The 24,781-nt window shown below is 30.6% G+C and overlaps 1 protein-coding gene across 1 annotated transcript; it reads left to right on the top strand.

Annotated features, from left to right (window-relative positions):
* Positions 1-3,429: 3,429 nt before the first annotated feature.
* On the top strand, positions 3,430-19,784 carry LOC120191151 (extensin-like). The gene is made up of 4 exons (XM_039194134.1): positions 3,430-3,784; positions 3,845-4,040; positions 19,361-19,554; positions 19,671-19,784. The coding sequence occupies exons 1-3, from the start codon at positions 3,430-3,432 to the stop codon at positions 19,527-19,529; spliced, it is 720 nt and encodes a 239-aa protein (XP_039050065.1). The 3' UTR covers positions 19,530-19,554; positions 19,671-19,784.
* The last annotated feature ends 4,997 nt before the right edge of the window (positions 19,785-24,781 follow it).

Raw genomic sequence — 24,781 nt, 5'->3', positions numbered from 1 at the left:
GTACATGATGGCTATGTGAGACCAAGAGATCATTCAGTAGCTTAGTTAGAATTTCACTGATGTTTTGTGACATTGAATTCCCTCAGTTAACTAGTGTCTAATGGCTATGTTAGACTAGATACTAACAGTGATGCATTCAGATAATGCACATCAGAGTCAGTGTTGTATTCAGATAATGCAGAGGAGTGTCAGTGTCACATTTAGATAATGCGTAGCAGTTACAATCATTAGGGTTAGAAAACCTTTAGAGGTGTACTCATGGCGAGACCCTTTAGAGGTATTAGCTAATCGATAAATCAATATTATTAATTTAAAGAATTTGTTTCCGATTCAACATGCCTATATTATTCTTCATGAATAAAAAATATTTGTTATATTAACTAATTTAATGATGTTCATGTATAATGTGACTAATTAAATATAATACATACCTCTAAGAAAAACAAAGTTCATTGTAGTAGGTAGTACTAGTTAAAACTGAATGCAAGTTCATGTATGGTAAGAAAATCAACTACTATATAAACAACATAAACATTTATAATTTTAGAGATGAAATACAACTACATTTAAATTTTAAAAAGAAGCAAACAAGAATAGAATCATATTTTACTAAGTTGTCCTAATTATATTTGTAATTTTATAGAATTAATAATTTATAACATTAAAAGCACCATAGATTTATATAAGAATTTTCCAAAAAAATATATTATCTACTTAATTTAAGGAAACTATTAATTTAGATCTTGAGCTCAAGTCGGGACCGAAAAATGATTATTTTAGAGAAATTATTATTTATCAAGTATTAATTTATAGATGTTCTATTGTACTAATAAACAGGGTGAAAATGGTTTATTTAAAATTTTATTAATTTATTATTCTTTTGATAAATCATGGGTGAATATAAGATAATATTTGTTAAAAAAATCTAAACCATTTGACAAAAAAGACTCATACCTCTATATTTGTGGTGCTCGAACTTAAAACCTCACTACTAAATAATAATAAGTCTCATAATCAACGGTAGTTTAATTTTTATTTAATTTTTAAGTTGTAATTTTTTTAATAAAAATGGAATTTGGCTTTTTGTTACAAAGTCGTCATTCTAGGCGGTTGGAAAATATGCAATCTTAATATTAGTTATTATCTAAATTCATTTTTTAATTAAATTGATTTTGTAACACCAACCTTAAATTCGAAAAAAATAATATATTGATGTACGAACGAAACGATCTCAATGATATAATAATTTCTCATCTCGTTATTTGAACACATTCTAAAATGAAAATCGATGGAAATTATACTCCAAATATTGAATAAAAATAGAGAAAATAATCGTGTTTGGTTTTCAAGAAAATTTGAAGACAAAACATGGTGTTTCTTTTGTATTTTAGCCAAGAAAAATAGAAAGATAGTGTGTCTCCAAAAACGTAGTCAATAATTACTGCATTAGCTGTCAAAGGAGGAAAGCCTAGACAATAAGTTGAATCTTTTTTTTACTAAAATTTTAGGGTATTTGGATTTGTACTTATAGTACGGTAATTTAATTAGGATAAATTAATCTAACGTTAATTCAAGACTTTGTTAACTGATTCTATAGCCCTTCCTTCAAGTCATTATAAATTAATGATATATTAATAATCTTATGAAAAACAGAAAATAATCTTTTTATTCAAAAATAAAAATGATTTAATCTAAATTAAAGGAATTAAAACAAGTAGCATATATTAATCAAATCATATACCGATGTAGCATATATTAAGGGTGATTTGATCCAGAATATCATTCAATTAATAAAATTTATTTATGTTTAATTAAAATAAATGGAGCCTGGTTGGCAAATAAAGTCTAAGCGCCCGGTCCCTTTGCCACAAATTTCATGCAAAGGTTAGGTGCCATATACTACTTTTTCAAAGCAATCAAATCCATTGGGAAATATGCAATTATGTTACGCCTTGTAATAAATATTTTTATCATAATTAATTTCAAATTGAATGAGGTTGGATTTGGTCTAATTTTATTGGGTAGGTTTTTAAAAAAAAATTAAGTTCGGGTCGTATTTTTTAGATTATGAATTCGGCTTAGATTAGGTTAATGTTTAGGGTAAAAAATATCCGACTTGATCAATAAACATAATATAATTGTACCTTATATATTTATGAATAATTACAATAATACTCATCTTTTTGCTGATTGTGTTATACTCTTTTTCTCTATTTAGGCTTAGGGTTAAGAATAATATAATTATATATAGTTGTGTTGTACTCTTTTCCTCTGATTGAGCTTTGATATGTTTTTAACGAGGCACACGTTCTAGATTAATCTTCAATATAATATTACTTTTTCCTAGCAAAACAAAACACCCCTCTATATTTTTTTCAATTAGATCTCTATTTTACAAAATAAAATTAAGGATTATAAATATATTTATGTTAGATCTGATTGGATCGAGTGTGAATTTTATCTTAAAAGACGAGTCGAATTTCGGGTTACTTAAATTACACTAAACTCGGATCCGATTGAATTATAAATTGAAGATGTGTTTTTATTATGTCATATCAGGTTAAATTAAATAAGATCAATGGATAAATGAGTCAAATGTCGATAATTATATTAAAAATAAAAAAATATTTTAATTATAAAATAGAACATGGATTATACTAATTGCTGAGAGTTTTCAAAATTTGCTAGTTAGAACTAGTGGCCAGAGAGTTCACCCCTCAATCTAAGTTGAATGTTCGAACTATAAGGTTCATGATATGATCCGTGTAAATGTAAGAATATACCCACATATTATTTTCTTCATTAAATTAATATAATGTTGATTATACTCAAAAAATATATTTAAGAAATAATAATATATTTAAATTGACGAGATACAATAAAGATATTTTCGATATAATTGTTTAAACATTCTAATACTTTATATATTTTTAAGAATTTTAAATTTTAATATTTTATAATTCTAATATTTTTATTTTAAATATTGTTATATTTTAAAATTCTTTACTTTCTTAATTTTTTCTTAAAAATTAAATAAATGCTCAATTTTTTATAAAAAAATTGTACTTTTAATTGATTAAAAATTAATTAAATTTATTTATCACATCATATTGATATATATATGATACGTATAAAATCAACTATGAGACTAATAAATTTAAATTAAATTGTATATCCTATTCGAGACACCATTACTTTATTCCCTGCTTGGCTACCAATTTCAACTCAAGCTGCCAACTTCAAAGATTCTCCCAATAATATAAACTATGAATCTTAATCAGTTCAAACTTTCCTTTTTATTTTTATTTGACTTTTTTACAATTTTAAATTAACCTCATGATGTTTACAAGGTAAAAACAAAGTCTATATAAAGCAAGTGAAGAGGGTGGCTAAGAGCACAACAAAACTAAACCCAGCTTTGTAGTAAACATGGGGAAAATGGGGTCTTCAATGACCTCTCTCTTTCTTTCTCTCTTAATCTTAGCAGTGTCTTTTAGTTTGCCTTTTGAAATCTCAGCTGATCATACTTATTCCTCACCTCCACCTCCTCCTAAGAAGTACCCACCACCACCCTATCATTACAAGTCACCACCTCCTCCTCCTCCCAAGGAGACATACAAGTACAAGTCTCCTCCTCCACCAACCCCTGTTTACAAGTATAAATCTCCACCACCTCCGCCGGTACATTATCCTCCACCACCTTACAAGTCTCCACCTCCTCCTCCCAAGGAGTCATACAAGTATAAGTCTCCACCTCCTCCAGTTTACAAGTACAAGTCTCCTCCTCCTCCTAAGGAGTCATACAAGTACAAGTCTCCTCCTCCACCTCCTCCCGTCTACAAGTCTCCTCCTCCTCCCAAGGAGACATACAAGTATAAGTCACCACCGCCACCCCCACCAGTCTATAAGTACAAGTCTCCTCCTCCTCCTCCTAAGGAGCCATACAAGTACAAGTCTCCACCTCCACCTCTTCTGGTATACAAGTACAAGTCTCCTCCTCCTCCTAAGGAGACATATAAGTACAAGTCACCACCACCACCTCGTCACCACTACTAAGTTACGGTTGTGATCGTACTCTAAGGTAACATACATTAGAATCTCTTTTTCCATCTCGTCAAGATGCATTATTTCAAGTTGTTTTCCACGTTTTGATCGTTAAACAGCTCAATAAAGAAAACTATGGCTTTTCTTTTGCAGGAGAAGAGTGATTCAAATAAAGCAACAAAATATGGTTTGAACAAATATATAGAGAGGCCGTGGAGATGAAAATCAGGAGCCCAGCTTAGTCTCTGCGTCTGAAGTTAATGATGTAGACAAATTTGTATTCGGCAATGTATTGTCCAGTGCGCCCACTTGTTTTAATAATAAAAATGAATCCTTACGTAACTGTGGATGTGTTTTCCAATTATTTTACGAATGCATGGATTTGTTGGCACTAAAAATAGTCCTTTTATAAATAAATGCTCCACAAATTTCTTTACGTATTGCCTAAATCTAAACATATTTACGGTCCCAATTACTCGTTATAGAAGTGATCTCATGAAGCACTTGTCGAAGAAGATATGTTCATATAAGTTGTACTAAGTCCTGAATTAATTTAGATTTGATTCTGAATTTTCCAAAGATCATCAAAAGATCTAAAATGCATATTTTTATTGCAGTATATCGAAACATAAAAACAGTTATTTTGATGAAATTTGATACTGAATTGATTCGCTTTGGCCGAAAACGGTACGACAATTCATTTAGCGAAGCTAAGGTTGTCAAGGCCAGAATTCTTTTCAGCATGGTGGTTATAGTTCAAGCCTATTACAGGAGAAGTTATTGATTGTTTGCAGGATTGTCCTAATGTTTCTTTTTTCAAAACCAAAACGATTTTATTTTTTAGATAAACATTTTATTTTTGAAAATTTAGTTATTTAGAAATCGATGTATTTCAAACTCTCCATCGACCTTTGGGGTTAGGTAGGTTGAATATGTAAAAATGTCTTTTAAAACAAGTTAATAAAGAATCATTTTTAAAGAAAAATTTATCTACGTTTACCAGAAATTCATTTTGTAAGGGATCGGAAGTTGGTTACGAGTGGGCAAAGAAAAACACCCCACCAAGTCCAATACTGGTACCTAATCGCTTATACTTCCTCGTTGTAATGGAAATTAAAAATGTTTAACTCAAAAATTATCTCACGATTTATTTTATTGTTTATCAATTAATTTGTTTCAAACTATAAGGAATATTCCCTATTTTGAGAGGAGATCACAGGATTCACATGTCCACCAATGGAAAGAATTTCCCATCTAACTCTTCTCTATACAAGAATATTCCCTTTATTATATATTTGGGTCTCACATTAAGCATGAATCAAATATAAAATAAAATTAAAGCAATATGCCAAATAAACAAACACAGTGCCATCATTAAAATAAAACAATTATTATTTCATTCTTTTTATTAAAGTATACTCGATTATTTTCAAGTTCCTTTCATTCGAATGTCGTATTGAATTTTACTACTTCGATAAGTTGCACTTTTCACGCCCATTCTACAAAGTGTGTTCTTGAAAATTGATATGAACATTAGTGATTACTATTAACTAATCTAAGGATATTTTATCATTTTTAATGAAATATTTAGAATACATGTGTCATGGGAGTACTTAACAAATTAAATCAAGCATGTATATTAAGTATGTAGAATTAATAGATTAAATTAGAACTAGGGTGGAACTATAGGGACTTGTAGGTAATAAATTCATTTTGTTCCACATACTAATCATGTTAATCAGTGACTAGAACAGATATTCAACAAACCTAGGAGGACCTAAAGCATGAATATTACACTTTCTAACACATAACAAGTTGAGGACTAAAACGTGTTGAATCTAAAATTTAAGGACCAAGTTAAATATTAGTCCGAAGGTTTAAGGATTGAATCCAATATTTACCCTAAAACACATAAAACATGTACAATGGCTAATATGTAAACGAAATAAAACTTAAAGTTCAAACTAAAATTAACTCAACATTCATTTAGTGACTAAATTGAAAAATTACAAAGTATAGATGACTGAGAAGGGAATTAACCTAAGCACTAAAATGCACGTCTATTTAGGGATGGGTATGGGTCAGGTCGAGTAGGGTTTTTGGATCACCCGACCCGACCCGAGAAGAAAGGGTACTCCACCCCGTAACCCGACCCGATCCGATGAAACTATAATTTCACCCAACCCAACCCGACCTGACCCGACCCGATTTAATTTTTTATTTATTAAAACCCACAAATTTTTTAATTTAAAATATAAAAAAATATCTAAAATAATCGTTGGAAGAAATTTCATTGATAAGTGTAATCCACAATCTAATATCACGCTTGGTCCCATATGTTGGACTAAAATAAAAAGGAGGGGAAAAGCGGAAGGACGTGAAAAAACATTAAAAGGAGTTAAAATAGTAAATAGTAAAGGGAATTTGGAGATCCGAGCATTGTCATGAATGAACCTAATAATCACACGCTTGCCAATTGTACGGCCTTCACCTCTCTCGAGAACCATGAAAGTTGCCGACTAGGGTAGGAATAGGGAATGTAAAAAAGTAAAAACTAATAATATTTATACATTAATTATTTAGGTCGGGTCGGGTAGGATTATTTTAACCCTAAATTTGACTTCGACCTAACTCTAAATATTTAATATAAAACCTGATCTGACTCGACCCGAACCTAATTTTTAAAAAAAAAAATCCGATCCGATCGGGTTTAAACCCATCGGATTCGGATTCCATGTCTATCCCTACGCCTATTCCCCATATACGACGTCATTTAACGTATGGTATATAACCCTAAAATCAGGCCGAAAATGACCATTTTTCTTTCATTTTATCACTTCCTCTCTTTTGCTAAAAAGAGAAATAATGTTTCTCTCAAACTCTCTCCACTCTTCCTCCATCCCTTTGCCATGAGAAATGAATCGACTCCTAGTTGACCACCACGAGCGACGATTTTGACGGCGATAATCTCCTTAAATCATCTCCCCGTAACCCCTAGAGCCTAAAAACCATGCTATTCTGAACCTATATGACTCCTAAACCTTTCAAAATTCACCCCGAGTCCTTTTAGTTCTTCTCTGTGGTGACCGATGGATATCTCGGAGGAGGTGACATAAATTAATTGATAATAAAAATATATTCATGGTTCATAACCGTGATTTTTTATTTTGGAACTTATATTCTAAATTTTCTTCTAATTTGATTTAATATTTATTCGTTCAACGAGAAAAGTTTGGCCAAAAGATGACATCGAAATAGTTCATGGGTTGATTGCTCTAAAGTTCCTACAAAATTAAATATTTTATATTATCATAAAATTATAATTCTTTTTTAAAAAATATATATATCTGATAATATTTATAATATCTCCACTTTTGAACTCTAGAATTTTCCCTTTTTCTTTTTAACCTCACTTCTCTTAAACACGTAGCAATATACATAATACTAATTGGATCGGTTTTTTAAAATAAATTAATTTATGACTAAAATTACACAAGTTAAATTCATAACGTAAAGCTTATTCGAATTCAACTTTCTTCCTTCGTGATCAAAAGAAAGAAAGAAAAATACGAATCAAACAATTTTATTGTTTAAATCATTATTTTTAGTTTTTTAAATCTCGAGTTTAAGTATAAAAAACAATTAAAAATATAAACATTTATCATCAAATGGTTAAACCATGAAAATGGGAGCCGAAATTAATGACTCCATCTCCGCCAGTTATGGTCACTAATTTGCTGCAGTAGTATTCTACCTTTAGAACAACTCTACCTAAGGATCCATCTCAGTCAAAATAAAATTACGAATAAATTATATCATTAATTACTAAATTTTAAAAGTATTTTTTTCTCATTTAACTATAAAAATTCCAATTATGATATTAAATTTCTTGAATTTTCTTTTTATATAAATTTTAATTCTATCGGGACTTATCGATACTTTTCTCATTTTTTAGGAAAGTTTTAATCCCTTTCTCTATGGTACATGTTTTAGTTTCACATAATTTATGATTGTATTGTCGTTTAGTTTTATTTTTGTAATACTATTATCGATACTCTTTTTCTCCAACTAAGATTATAGGAATTTTTAATAAGACCTATGGTAGTATTCCCTTCTTTACCAAAAAAAAAAAATTAAAGTTTATCGTCGGTTGGTGTTCACATAAAATTAGTATCATAATATTCTTTTATTCTTTTTTTAATTGATTTTTCTTAGAACCCATTCAAAATTGTCAAATATATATTCAAAACTTAAACATTCTAATGCTCCAATATTCACCGACAGACATACAACGAGACTCATTCCAAAATATGTAATTCATAAAGAATATCACAATCGATTAAATCGAAAATAAAGAAAAATATTATAATTTACCCTAACTAATAGAAAAGATCGTGTTCTAGAGCTACCACTCTCAACTAGAAGAGAAAGATACCATTTATTTATTTATTATTATGAAAATAAAAGAAAATAAAACACCTGGCCAACTTATGGTCCATGATTCGATAATATCATTTCTTAATATTAATCTCAATATTTAATTTTTAACCAATCTTATAATCCTAAATATTTATAAAAGTGGTTCTCTCGTGCTATTGACAAAGTGGACAAGTTCTTAGACAGTTATGTACGGATCAATCAGGAGTAGGTGAAGACTAGTAGTACAGTACTTGTTTTATTGCCATCTAGAAACAACTAGAATTCACTTTCACCAGGGCAGAGAAAATTAAATAAAAAAAGGGTTAAATAAACAGTTGTTTTCAAACACAAAAATTCAGTGGATCCACTTGCCTTTCAATAATTAAATTTAACAAAATAAATACCTATAATAACAGGGTAAGTATACAAATAATCCATCGACTATAATATTTTGTTTTATTAAGTCTTTTGACTATTAAAAGTTACAAAATGATATTATGACTATAGAGTGTTGCTTTGTTGAGTCACTCGACGATTAAAAATTACAAAATTATCACTCAACTATTCATTATGTTTCAAACTCATTTTTTTTTGTTAAAAATGATGGTATTTTGAGCTGAAAGTTAACATGTTGACTATGATATAATAAAATCTTATCCCAGAATCTCAATGACTATCATATCTCAACCATTATGTTAATGTTCAGCTTAGACAATCACCAAACTTAACATTATGTTTTCGTTTATGATAATAACTAATCACAAAATACAATATATTTTGTTATAAATTGAAAGTGAGATACACGTATGATTTTATATTAGGGATGAACTTATAATGTTTTAGTGGAGCGAAAATAAATTATCAATAAAAATATTTAAATCATATAAAAAATAAAATTTGTTAGAGAACTCGTTCCATCAACTCTTCTGTCCATCCCTATTTACATGATCAAAGATTACACAAGATATGGATTAGTAACAACGTGGATGTCTTAGACACAAGGAAAAAGTGGTTGTTATTTGAATTTAGGGTTTGGTTTGCGATGTGAAGTCAGCTATGAAGGTGACAATGACAAGCAGACATGTAAGTGCTTCCAACCGGATAACGAGAAAGAAAAATTCGAGACATGAAATTTATTCCAAACCAATTGTCAAAATGAAATAAACACTTACCTAAAATTAATCTAAATATTACCAAACATTTAGTTGACCATTATTTGTTAAATGCATGTGCTTGTTGGATGTTTATTTAGTGATGGTTTAAAAAAATTAATATGAATTTGAATTTGTTAGAACATTAGTCATTAATTTTAGGAGCATTTTTGTTTAGACCGCTTAAATATAAAAGTTTTCAATTATAATATTAAACTTTATAAATTTATTTTTTAATCATTAAAATATTAAATCTTAAATAATCTGATGACATGATTTTTTTTAATTGATATGAAAGTCAAAAAATTAAATAAGGCATCAAACTTTTTAAAAGATCAATTAAGCCCTTGAGATTTTTAAAAGAATCAGTTGAATCTCTCTACCAGGTCATCATTCACTATGAACTACTACATCAATGTTATGGATAACTAAGTATATATCGTAGATTACCACATCAACATTATAAAAATTAACAACAGGGGCGGAGCTATAAATTTTAAATTGTGGTGTCATAATTTTAAACGATATCTAGATAGAATCATACAAATCAATGTGTAACACTAAAACTTGATAAATTAATGTAAAATATAACTAAAGTAACATAAGGCTAATAAAAAATAACTAAAAGTTCAACTACTCATACTTTTTTTCTTACAATTGTCCACAGCGCTTTCTCATGTTTTGAAATCGTTGAATTATTTTTCCTTATTGATGCTATTAAAAATGAATGAAATTATCTTAGACAATGAATGAAAACAATGAACTTATTAACATATCTTGGACAATAACAACAATTATCTCAAAAATTTTAAATCAACTCAATATCTTTAATAATTCCAAACATTAAAAACACAAACTCATTATCAATATCAAATAATAATTTTAAAAATATTGAAACATTGAAAACTAAAAAAAACAATAAGTAAATTAATTAATTTTACCTTGATGCTAGAATGTAATTTGATTTGATTCTGTCTTTCTCCTTGAAAATTGTTAAAAATTTAATATTGTTCTATCAAAGGATGAAGATTGTGGGTTAGGGTTCATAGAGAAAAGAAAATTTTATGGAAAAGAGTGTTGAATATAGTTGATTAAAAACTTGAAAATAGATTTTTTTTAAAATTTTATTATTATTTTTTTTAAAATGGGACTCATTTTAAAGGGTGTCAAGACTTTCTTGGAAGGAGTGACATTTTTTATATCATATATATTAAATTTATATAAAAAATGCCTTTTTTTTGAAATTTTTGTGGTGTAAATTGACACCGCTCATGTGATTTGGCTCAACCCATGATTAACAACATTTTTTATTGATCAAAGGAACGAATTACCTTAGAGTTATCTTAAAGTTTAGTTTGTGGGACACCAAATCTTAATTCATTTCAACCTATATCTTTTAAATGATATTGGAAGCTTGCGTGATTCAAAACTATTGATATGATATTTCTTAGGGAAAAAAAGAAATATTTTATGTTTTTAATTAATAAAATAATTTATTTCTTTTTAATCGATTTCCCTATATACACATATATATATACTCAACAAATGAATGAAACAAAGTTTAGTCCACATTAATCTCGCTGTCCCGTTAACTATCCTAAATGTTACATCAACGTTTGCATGACATATACTTATTATTATCCCACGTGGGGTAGTCGTTCCAAATTTCTATAAAATAGTGTTAAAATCTTAATATATTATCTTATTAAATTGTAGGGCATACTACATATCTAGTACCCAATTATTACTTACGTTATGTTTCGGTCATTCAATTATTGGTTTTTTCAAATATATTTTAATTTTATTTTGATCACTTGACGTTAAAAGATTAACATAACCCCTATCCTAGAGGTGGGTATACGGGCTACCCGCCTGTTTAGCCCGCGGGTTTTGACGGTGCGGGCTTAAACGGTGCGGGCTAAAAAGCCCGCATTCATAAACGGTTTTGAATTTTAAGGCCCGCGGCCCGTCCATTTAACCCGCGGGCTAAACGGGCTTACCCGCGGCCCGTTTAATAAAAATAATTTTAAATGCTTTAAATACAATAAAAAATAATGTTTTAACTTACTACACCTTTAAAAATGATCGAGCAACTTGAAAAGGAAGGTAGCACTGTCAAAATAATAAATAATATTTAAATTTTATTTTAAATAGCCGGAAATGATTATAAAATAATATTTTTTTAATTTTTTAATCATTAATATATATATATATAATGATATAATTACTTAAACTCAAATTAAAAAAACAATATTCACTTATATCACCAAATTGAAAAACAAATAAAACAATAACCACATTATACTTTTATAAAACACGATTATTCAAGGCTATAATATGAATACACAGAAGTGTCTGAAAGTAGAAATTCAAACATAAAAATTTAACAAAGTCAAACATTATACAAATCTAACAAGAAAGTTGTCAAGTGTTTCTAATAATTGTATTTTATGGATACTTTAGAGAAATACTAAAACATAATATGAAAATATAAAATAAAATACTTACAGTATAAGAGCAAATTTGAAAGATACAATTATACTAAAATTGATAAAATATAAGTCATTAATTTGTTAAAATATATTTATTTTGTAAAAGTTTTTAAAAGTTGAAAAGTATATTTTCAATTTTTTATTTTACTTTTCTTTCTTATTTTTAATCCAAATATTACGTGTCATGTGATATATATTATTAGAATATCACGTGACTTTTTATAATTAAAGAACAAAATGGATAACATACTTCATGAAAAAAAAATAAAGGTAAAAATTAAATAAAAAAAACTTTAAATACCAAAATGATAATGATGTATATTTAAATGAAAAAAATATCAAGCAACGGTAAAATTATGACAAACACCCTAATAAATTTAAGAACTACAATAGTTATAAGTAACATCATATTTATAAGTAATTTATTTTCTTTTTCTATAAAATTCTTTAAGTTTATTTTCTCTAAAATTTTATAAATTTTAAATTAAGCGGGCTTTAGCGGGTTTAACGGGTAGCCCGCGGTTATACCCATTAAACCCGCGGGTTTAACGGTCCGGGCTAAAAAGCCCGCAATTTAAACGATCTTCAATTTTTGAGGCCCGAAGCCCGCACGGGTCACGGGTTAAACGGGTAGCCCGCGGGCCTTAGCCCATATACCCAGCTCTACCCTATCCTAACATTTTATAAAAGATTTTTTTTAATGATAACATAACATTACCTTATAATGACATAATATTACCTTATGATGACACGTTAGCATCACCTAGGGATGACAACTGGTCGGGTTGGGTTGGATTTTTAACCAACTCGATTCGACCCAAAAATATGTATCATCCACTTGAACTTGACCCGACCCTAAAATTATATATCCTCTATCCACTCGACCCAAAAAATATATATCTTCCACCCGACTCCGACCCAACCCAAATTTTAAGAGTATTAATCTGACTCGGTATAAAATAAATATTTAATTAATAATAATAATAATAATTTTAAAGAAATTACTTTATTATCCTTGGGTCGGGTCGAAGTTTTTTACCCTCTACCGGAACTCGACCCAAACCTATTTTTTTAAAATTCGACTCTATCAAATCGGGTCGGGTCGAATAAAGTATTAGTTTGGGTACTAAATATATAGTTTACCCTAAAATTTATTACATTCACAAAGTAAACGAATGAAAATATTTTATATATAGAAATATATTAATAAATGATACATGCAGCACAAGCCTCACATCAAAGAAAGATGGACAAACTCTTCCAATTGACCCACACATCCAAGCCTTGGAAAAGAATACCAAAACAACATCAGACTTGTGACGACTTTTTGAATGGGATTAGTATGCTATTTGGTCGACATGTCTTCTGAAGATAGTTGTCTCTTAGTTTTCCAACGGTACTTGAAATGTGTCAATGTGATGTTGGGAACTCATGATACATCCATTTTAGTGAAGACATCGAATGCAAAAATCCATATATTTGATTGATACGAGATTTTGTAAATATTACGAATTATCAATATTTTTATTGATTATTTATAATATAATTTAATATATGATTATGCATTATAATTTAGGATTAAATTTATTATTTTATTAGGAATTAAGATAGAGTCAAAATGTTATTTTAGTTTATTATTATTTTACTAGGGATTAGGATATAATCATAATATTATCTTTAGTTTTTTATTATTTTATTCAGTAATTACTTAGATTTATTATTAGATTTATGAAACCCCTCATCCTATATAAAGTAGGCTCCATTCACCATTGTAAATCAGATTTATTTGATTAAAAATACAACGAGAGTTCATTTTTGCAAGTGTTGATTATCTTGTGCCTTCGAAGCATTCTTCATCACTAAGTTATTCGTAAGGAAGATCTTTACAATCCAGTTTGCCTTCTCATTGTGATTAGGAGGGCTTGCTAGAGCCAATTAACAAGTTTGCCTAGTCAATTGTGGCTATGAGGGCTCATAGGACATTTATCCTTCATCTTTATCATCATTATCATTATCTCACGATAACTACATCATGTAACACCCTAAATCATGGGCTACTAGTTTTAGGTTTACTGAGAGGTAAGTAGACCTCATGGAATTCATAATTACAGTCGTTGGGCCAACGGTGAGCTAAATTGAGTTGGAATTGAGCCCAATTTTCCATAAAAACGAGGTTTTAAAATTGTAGAAAGATGAGAATGGACCTAAAGAAAAATTACCCCCTTTTAAAGGATGAGAGCTTTTATCACTCTCATTTCATCTTCTTCCATTCATTTATCTTCATTTCACCTTTTCTTAGTAGGACATTTATCCTTCATTTTTATCATCATTATCATTATCTCACAATAACTACATCATGTAACACCCTAAATTTTGGGATAGTAGTTTCGGGTTTACCGAGATGTATGTGAGCCTCATGGAATTCATAATTATAGTCGTTGGGCCAACTGTGAGATAAATTGGGTTAGAATTGAGCTCAATTTCCATTAAAAAAAGGTTTTTGAATTGTATAAATATGAGATTGGACCAAAAGCATAATTACCCTATTTTAAAGGATGAGAGCTTTTGTCTGTCTCATTTCATCTTCTTCCATTCGTTTCTTCTTTTTCCTTTCTCCACCTTTTCTTCTTCATTCTTCCACCCAAGTACCATAGCTTAAAGGTAAGTTCTTGAGTCTCTTTTCATACTTAAATTTCAGTCCTAATCCCTCCAACAACATCATTTTAATGATTTAAAGCCTTAGGTTCTTTGTTTGCAAGAAAAATGTGGGTTTTATCATCTAAGTCTTGGTGGAGAGTTATTGCTAGCTATAGGAGCTTTATTTTGGGATTCCTTGACCAAGATAGTGTATTTCTAATCCTTTGGAGTGTTAAGGCTTTTATAAGCATGATTATTTGTTGAGATTTGGGTATTTGAGCATTTTAGAGTTTTATACTTGATTCATGGCATAGATGACAAATTTGACGTAAAGCACATGTTTTTTATGATAGTTTAAGACCCTAATTAACTTCCTCAAGCTTTAACATATGATTAGGAACTAATCTAGGGCCTTTAGAGTATTTTTGTGTGTTTTCCAAGCTTAAATAAGACATATCTGAGTTCGAGTATCGATATTGGATCAACAATATTGATATTGGATGATTTAGGATGAAATTTAGGGTTTCAAGCAAGGAGTATCAAAACTGCTAGGGAGAATATCCATACTACCCCTATAATATTGATACTCAGGGTGTATAGTATCGATACTAGGCCATATTTTTAGCAACATAAGCCATTTTGGTATCGATACTGCAAGTACAATATCGATATTATATACTTTGGATGGTTAGTTTTGACCTTTTTAAGGCTCGTAAGAGCTAAAGATGATCTGTAATGGTATAACTTAGTCCATTATGGATGTAAATAACAAAGGGGCCGAAAACACTCGTAGGAGTGGATTACAACTAAAGTAAACATAGGAGGTGTAATACATTCAAGTACCTTCAACCGAGCATGTAGCAAGTATCTAAGAATGAAGGATCGCTGTAGATGATGTACCGAAAAGCGGTATGATGAATATATCATATTAAGAAATAGTACTGATATATACTACAAGAGGCCAGTGAATGGTGAACATATAGTTATCACTCAAATTCAAGGATAAATTGAGGGGAAAACATAGTGATAGTTACAAGAGTGTCGCTACTCAGTATTGAACACGAGTCGAGCATCAGGCCAATAAATAATTTAGTAAATGAATAGTAGAATCAATATCATCGTAAAATCATGAAACACATATAGACAAAAATAACTAAAACACCCTTATGTGCTAATGACCATAATAGAGAAACTTAATAAATTATCAATAATTGACATACTAATAAACCTTCACATAATGTTCTAGATGAGAGAACGAACGAGATAATAGCTAGTGAGGGTTGTCCTGACTTTAGTATGTCGAGCTACACTAGTGTGTAGTTAGGCTACCTCAATTGCCCTAGTAGGGAATTGTTAGTATTGTGTGGCCTTTGGACCCTCAGATATGCATGTGTAGTTGTATCAGTCTAGTACAGTATAGACCCTTAAAGCTTGGGTTGACGGCTATGTGAGACTGAACCAATGCTTCAGTTGAGCTGGAATTGTACCAATGCTATGTGACATAGGGTTCCCCTTCATGATCAACTTGATGGCTATGTGAGACCAGGAGATCATTCAGCAGCTTAGTTAGAATTTCACTAACGTTATGCGACACTGAATTCTCTCAGTTAACTAGTGTCTAATGGCTATGTTAGACCAGATACTAGTAGCGTTGAATTCAAACAATGCACATCAAAGTCAATGTTGCATTCAGATAATGCACAAGAGTGTCAGTGTCACATTTAGATAATGCATAGCAGATACAATTATTAAGGTTAGAGACCCTTTAGAGGTGTACTCATGGTGAGGCCCTTTAAAGGTATTAATTAATCGATAAATTAATATTATTAATTTAAAGAGATTTTTTCGATTCAATGGACCTATATTATTCTTTATGAATAAAAAATATACATTATATTAACTAATTTAATGATGCTCATGTATAATGTGACTAATTAAATATAATACATACCTCTAAGAAAAACAAAGTTCATTACTAGTTAAAACTTAATGCAAGTTCATGTAAGGTAAGAAAATCAACCACTATATAAACAACATCAAATATTTATAATTTCTCAGCTTGTTATTTGAACACATTCTAAAATGAAAATCGATGGAAATTATACTCCAAATATTGAATAAAAATAGTGAAAATAATCGTGTTTGGTTTTCAAGAAAATTTGAACACAAAACATGGTGTTTCTTTTGTATTTTAGCCAAGAAAAATAGAAAGTGTGTCTCCAAAACGTAGTCAAGAATTACTGCGTTAGCTGTCAAAGGAGGAAAGCCTAGACAATAAGTTAATTTTTTTTTACTAAAATTTTATGGTATTTGGAATTGTACTTTTAGTACGGTAATTTAATTAGGATAAATTAATCTAAAGTTAATTAAATACTTTGTTAACTGAGTCTATAACCCTTCCTTCAAGCCATTATAAATTAATAATCTATTAATAATCTTATGAAAAATAGAAAAATACTCTTTTTATTCAAAAATAAAAATGATTTAATCTAAATTAAAGGAATTAAAACAAGTTGTGGTTGTTAGAACTGAATTATCTCCTCTGCCGGTGATTAAATTAATCAAATCATAAAACTTATTAATGGTGATTTGATCCAGACTATCATTCAATTAATAAAATTTATTTATGTTTAATTAAAATAAATGGAGCCTGGCTGGCAAATAATGTCTAAGCCGCCCGGCCCCTTTGCCACAAATTTCATGCAAAGGTTAGGTGACATATACTACTTTTTCAAAGCAATCAAATCCATTGGGAAATATGCAATTATGTTACGCCTTGTAATAAAATTTTTTATCATAATTAATTTCAAATTGAATGAGGTTGGATTTGGTCTAATTTTATTGGGTAGTTTTTTTTTTTAAAGTTAAGTCTGGGTTGTATTTTTTAATTATGAATTCAGCTCAGATTAGGTTAATGTCTAGAGTAAAAAATATCCGACTTGATCAAGAAACATAATATAATTGTATTTTATATATTTATAAATAATTACAATAATACCTCTCTTTTTTGCTGATTGTGTTATACTTTTTTTCTAGGCTTAGGGTTAAGAATAATATAATTATATATAATTGTGTTGTACTCTTTTCTTCTGATTGAGCTTAGATATGTTTTTAACAAGGCACACGTTCTAGATTAATCTTCAATATAATATTACTTTTCCGAGCAAAAAAAAATACGCCTCCATATTTTTTTCAATTATATCTCTATCTTACAAAATAAAATTAAGGATTATAAATATATTTATGTTGGATATGATTGGATTGGGTGTGAATTTTAGACGAGTCGAATTTCGGGTTAGTTAAATTACATTAAACTCGAATCCGATTGAATTATAAATTAAAGATGTGTTTTTATCGGGTCATATCAAGTTAAATTAAATAAGATCAATGGATAAATGAGTCAAATGTCGATAATTATATTAAAAATAAAAAAATATTTTAATTATAAAATAGAATATGGATTATACTAATTGTTGAGAGTTTTCAAATTTTGCTAGTTAGAACAAGTGGCCAGTTGAATGTTCGAACTAGAAGGTTCATGATATGATGTGTGTAAATGTACGAATATACCCACATATTATTTTCTTCATTAAATTAATATAATGTTGATTATACTCAAAAATATATTTAAGAAATAATAATATATTTAAATTGACGAATAAAGATATTTTCGACATAATTGTTTAAACATTCTAATACTTTATATATTTTTAAGAATTTTAAATTTTAATATTTTATAATTCTAATATTTATATTTTAAATATTTTTATATTTTAAAATTCTTTACTTTCTTAATTTTTTCTTAAAAATTAAATATATGCTCAATTTTTTTAAAAAAAAATTGTACTTTTAATTGATTAAAAATTAATTAAATTTATCTATCACATCATATTGATATATATATGATACGTATAAAATCAACTATGAGACTAATAAATTTAAATTAAATTGTATATCCTATTCGAGACACCATTACTTTATTCCCTGCTTGGCTACCAATTTCAACTCAAGTTGCCAACTTCAAAGATTCTCCCAATAATATAAACTATGAATCTTAACCAGTTGAAACTTTCCTTTTCCTTTTTATTTTACTTTTTTACAATTTTAAATTAACCTCATGATGTTTACAAGGTCAAAACAAAGTCTATATAAAGCAAGTGAAGAGGGTGGCTAAGAGCATAACAAAACTAAGCCCAGCTTTGTAGTAAACATGGGGAAAATGGGGTCTTCAATGACCTCTCTCTTTCTTTCTGTCTTAATCTTAGCAGTGTCTTTTAGCTTGCCTTTTGAAATCTCAGCTGATCATACTTATTCCTCACCTCCACCTCCTCTTGAGAAGTACCCACCACCACCCTATCATTACAAGTCATCACCACCTCCTCCTCCCAAGGAGGCATACAAGTACAAATCTCCTCCTCCACCAACCCCTGTTTACAAGTATAAGTCTCCACCACCTCCGCCGGTGCATTATCCTCCACCACCTTACAAGTCTCCACCTCCTCCCCCCAAGGAGTCATACAAGTCTCCACCTCCACCTCCTCCAGTTTACAAGTACAAGTCTCCTCCTCCTCCTAAGGAGTCATACAAGTCTCCTCCTCCTCCCAAGGAGTCATACAAGTCACCACCCCCACCCCCACCAGTCTACAAGTACAAGTCTCCTCCTCCTCCTCCTAAGGAGCCATACAAGTACAAGTCCCCACCTCCTCCGGTTTACAAGTACAAGTCTCCTCCTCCTCCCAAGGAACCATACAAGTACAAGTCACCACCACCACCTCACCACTACTAAGTTATGGTTGTGATCGTACTCTAAGGTAACATACATTAGAATCTCGTTTTCCATCTCGTCAAGATGCATTATTTCAAATTGTTTTCAACGTTTTGATCTTTAAACAGCACAATAAAGAAAACAAGGGTTTTTCTTTTGCAGGAGAAGAGTGATTCAAATAAAGCAACAAAATATGGTTTGAACAGATATATAGAGAGGACGTGGAGATGAAAATCAGGAGCCCAGCTTAGTCTCCGCGTCTGAAGTTAATGATGTAGACAGATTTGTATTCGGCAATGTATTGTCCAGTGCGCTCACCTGTTTTAATAATAAAAATGAATCCTTATGTAACTGTGGATGTGTTTTCCAATTATTTTACGAATGCATGGATTTGTTGGCACTAAAAATAAAGTCCTTTTATAAATAATGCTCCACAAATTTCTTTATGTATTGCCTAAATCTAAACATATTTAATTTTAAGGTCCCAATTACTCGTTATAGAAGTGATCTCATGAAGCACTTGTCGAAGAAGATATGTTCATATAAGTTGTATTAAGTCCTGAGTTAATTTAGATTTGATTCTGAATTACCAAAGATCATCAAAAGATCTAAAATGCATATTTTTATTCGCTTTGTCCGAAAACGGTACGACAATTCATTTAGCGAAGCTAAGGTTGTCAAGGCCAGAATTCTTTTCTGCATATGGTGGTTATAGTTCAAGCCTATTAGAGGAGAAGTTGTTGATTGTTTGCAGGATTGTCCTAACGTTTTTTTTTCAAAACGAAAATGATTTTATTTTTAAGATAAAAATTTTATTTTTGAAAATTTATTTATTTAGAAATAGATGTATTTCAAACTCACCATCGACCTTTGGGGTTAGGTAGGTCGAATACCTAAAAAATGTCTTTTAAAAACAATTTAATAAAGAATCATTTTTAAAGACAAATTGATCTACGTTTACCAAAAATTCATTTTTTAAGGGATTAGAAGTTGGTTACGCGTGGGGAAGGGAAAATACCCCCACAATGTCCAATACTGGTACCTAATCGCTTATGTTTCCTTGTTGTTATGAAAATTAAAAATGCTTAACTCAAAAATTATCTCATGATTTATTTTATTTTTTATCAATTAATTTGTTTCTAACTATAAGGAATATTCCCTATTTTTAGAAGAGATCACAATATTCACATGTCCTCCAATGGGAAGACTTTCCCATCTACCTCTTCTATATACAAGAATATTTCCTTTATTATATATTTGGGTCTCACATTAAGCATGAATCGAATATAAAATAAAATTAAAGTAATATGTCAAATAAACAAACACATTGTCATCATTAAAATAAAACAATTATTATTTCATTTTTTATTAAAGTATACTCGATTATTTTCAAGTTCCTTTCATTCGAATTCCGTATTGAATTTTACTAGCTCGATAGGTTGCACTTTCCACCCCATTCTATAAAGTGCGTTCTTGAAAATTGATATGAACATTAGTGATTACTATTAACTAATCTAAGGATTTTTTTATCATTTTTAATGAAATATTTAGAATACGTGTCATATGAGTACTTAACAAATTAAATTTAGCATCTATATTAAGTAGGTAGAACTAATGGAATAAATCAGAACTAGGGCATAACTATAGGGACTTGTAGGTAATAAATTCATTTTATTTCACATAGTAATCATGTTAATCTGTGACCATAACAGATATTCAATAAACCTAGGAGGACCTAAAGCATGAATATTACATTTTCTAATGCATAACGAGTTGAGGATAAAACTTATTGAATCTAAAATTTAAGGACCAAGTTAAATATTAGGCCGAAGGTTTAAGGATTGAATCCAATATTTACCCTAAAACACATAAAACATGCATAATGGCTAATATGTAAACAGAATAAAACTTGAAGTTCAAACTAAAATTAACACAACATTCATTTAGTGACTAAATTAAAAAATTACAAAGCATGAATGACTGAGAAGTGAATTAACCTAAGCGCTAAATCGCACACTTATTCCCCCTATACGGTGTCATTTGATGTAGGGTATATAACCCTAAAATCAGGACAAAAATGGTCATTTTTCTTTCATTTTATCACTTCATCTCTTTTGCTAAAAAGAGAAATATTTCTCTAAAATTGTCCCCACTCTTCCTCCATCCCTTTGCCGTGAGAAATGAATTGACTCCTAGTCGACCACCACGAACGACGATTCTGACGGCGACAACCTCCTTAAATCATCTCCCCATAACCCCTAGAGCCTAAAAACATGTTATTCTAAACCTAAATGACTCTTAAACCTTTCAAAATCCCCAAAATAAAACCCCCCAAACATCCTTTTTTGTGAGCCCTAGGACATATCCCCTAGATCTACAACATGCAAGGCCTTTACCTTTGACGAAAGCGACTTTCTTACTCTGGTGAGAGAGACCAAACACTCGGATAGTGAGAATTTCCTTTTTCTTCTTTTTTTTGTTCTCCTTTTCGTCATTGATTCATTTTTTTTTACATATTTTAGGTTGGAAGTTAAAGAGAGAAAAGTATCTGATTTTTTGTTTGTTTTCTTTCTATTTTCGACTTTGGGTGCTTTAACCATGGAGGGTAATCCAACGCTCTGAGCAGGCGACGATGACGTGAGTGAAAAGACGGGTAAATATTTTTACCTCGGGTCCTTTTGGTCATTCTCTGTGGTGACCGATGATATCTCAGTGGAGTTGACATAAATGACTTACACGCGAAAAAAACAACGTTGCATCTGGGGTCGTTGGATCAGATATGATCCAATGGTTACGGCCTGAGCGACGGCGCAAGCTGATGATAATTTAGGGTAAAACCCTAACTGATGATGAATCCAAGTTATTGGATTCTCCAATTCTAATGGTTGCGAGGGAGTGGTGGCTGGGGTGCTTCACTAGGGTTTGGTAAAATCCTAGAAATGAGCAAATCTTAGCCATCTGATTGCTCTCTAACCTGACGACAGGGGTCGCGCGGCTCTAAGAGTAGAAGGATGAAACCCTAACCTCTTTTCTCTCCACATGTGGGTTGCAGCTGGGCTTCTATCAATTCAGGCTAGGGTTAAATGGGTTCGTTTATTTGTTGATGGGTTGTGAAAGGTGTGGATTACTTTTTAATTTGGACGTCATTGGTTTTTTAGTAACATTTTTTATATAATAATAAAAATATAGTTGAATTGCTCATCTTTGCTTATTGGCAAGCAACGACAATAGTGCAAAGTCGTAAAACACCAATTTTATATCTTTAGACTGTCAACAAGTCTCGATCTCCAAGTTCTTGTCATTATGAACTTATTCTTCTTTGGATGAGCTCTTCTTATATGAACTTCATTGGAAATGTTGATCCACCTCCTTCTGTGATGGATAAGCCAAGGTTGAACAAGTTCTTCTCATTAGGAACTTCTTCTCCCTTATCGAATGAGCTCTTCTCATTATGAACACTTCCATTGAAAATGTTGATACACCTCCTTCTGTGATGGACGAGCCAGGGTTGATTAAGTTTTTCTCATTAGGAATTTATTCTCCTTTATCTGACGAGTTCTTCTCATTATGAACCCTTCCATTTCAAATGCTGATTCACCTCCTTCTATGATGGACGAGTCAGGGTTGAACAAGTCCTTCTCATTATGAACCCTTCCGTCAGAAATGTTGATTCACCTCCTTCTATGATGGATAAGTCAAGTTTGAACAAGTTCTTCTGTTGAAAACATTTTGATATTTCGATATAACAAATTAAGTTAAATGAATTTTAAGATTTTCCAAAAGATTTTCTGAGTATATTCGATATAATTATTCGAATATCAAAATATTACTCCAAATCTTTCAAATGTCATTTTTAATCCTTACTCAAGTGTAAAATTAAGTTTTAATCTTAAAATAATTTCAAAACAATTTTACAAAGTATTTCAAACCATTTCAAGCCAAAAATTCCAGATTGTCCAGAGGGAACCGATTCCCCCCCCCAAGGGGGTACCGATTCCCCTTGAATGGTTTGACTCTGAGAAAAACAGAATGCTCGGAGGGAATCGATTCCCCCTGATCAATAGTCGAAATATTTGAATTTTACATTTAGGGAATTGATTCCCTATGAGGGGGTATCGATTCCCCCACGCTCCAAGATGTTTTATTAATTGATTTCACACTAAAACGGCTCTATTGACTCCACTAAGCATCCCCAACGTCTAGAATCATTTGAAGGTGTATTTAAAAAGGCTTAGAAGCCATTGATCAACAACAAGGAAACACAAGAAATAAGAATCAAGAGATAATCAAAGAGAAAGCATCAAACCTCAAGTTTGAGCATTTCAGGCCTATTTTTCATTCAATATTCATTTTGCTTTCAAGAACACTACTTGTACTCAATTGTATTCATTTTTTAGTGTTCTTTTCTTTGTTCTAGAATTTTGCAAACAATATACCTTGTGAGGATTTCCTTGTAAGTTTGCAAATTTGTAATCTTCTATTTGAGAAAGAGTGTTCTCAAGAATTGGGGTATATTCTTGAGGGAGTTGTAAGGTTGTCTCTTTGGCCTCAAAAGAAAGAACAAATTAGTAAATTTGTTGGAAAATCCTTAGTGTGGATAACTAAGGTAGTGGACGTAGACTTTGGTTGAGAAAGTCGAACCACTCTAAATCTCTGTACAAATCTTTTCAATTTTCTACAAAAGCTTTCACCAAAATTTTAATTGCCAATTCACCCCCTCTTGGCCAATTCCATCGATCAATTAACTCAACAATTGGTATCAGAGCCTCACTCATTTGAAGGTTTAATCGCCTCTTGAGTCGATTCGGGAAGAGTTATATCGATTATCAAGTCATCAATGGCCTCTACTTCAAATGTCGACTTCGGTCTCGATTTGATGCCCATCAACAAGCCTCATTTCTTCAATGGAGCTAACTATGCCTATTGGAAGAATAGGATGATGTATTTCATTCAAGAAAGTGACATGGGAGCATGGAATATTGTATAAGATGAATATATCAAGCCTCTCACTCATTCAAGATTGTGGAGTGAATGAGAGACAAGAATGTTCCAGCTCAACTCCAAAGCCATCCATATCATATTTTGTGCTCTTGGAACAGATGAATATGGAAGAGTTTCATCTTGTACAACCGCCAAAGAAATATAGGATAAACTACAAGTCACTCATGAAGGCACCGACGAGGTAAAAAAATATAAAATTAGTCTTCTAACACATAGCTATGAAAATTTCAGGATGAAACCAAATGAAGATATCAAAGCTATGACGGATAGAT

Source organism: Hibiscus syriacus, unplaced genomic scaffold, assembly GCF_006381635.1.
Source record: "Hibiscus syriacus cultivar Baekdansim isolate YM2019G1 unplaced genomic scaffold, ASM638163v2 tig00116965_pilon, whole genome shotgun sequence".
Taxonomy (NCBI): Eukaryota; Viridiplantae; Streptophyta; class Magnoliopsida; order Malvales; family Malvaceae; genus Hibiscus; species Hibiscus syriacus.
This window is presented reverse-complemented; position numbering and strand designations above follow the sequence as displayed.

What these genes read in the sequence shown, in the direction of transcription:
- LOC120191151 (XM_039194134.1), top strand. Translation starts at nt 3,430, where the DNA reads ATGGGGAAAATGGGGTCTTCAATGACCTCTCTCTTTCTTTCTCTCTTA. An exon ending in TTACAAGTACAAGTCTCCTC is followed by an intron (nt 3,785 to 3,844) that starts CTCCTCCTAAGG and finishes CCGTCTACAAGT; the next exon opens with CTCCTCCTCCTCCCAAGGAG. An exon ending in TACAAGTCACCACCACCACC is followed by an intron (nt 4,041 to 19,360) that starts TCGTCACCACTA and finishes GGAGTCATACAA; the next exon opens with GTCACCACCCCCACCCCCAC.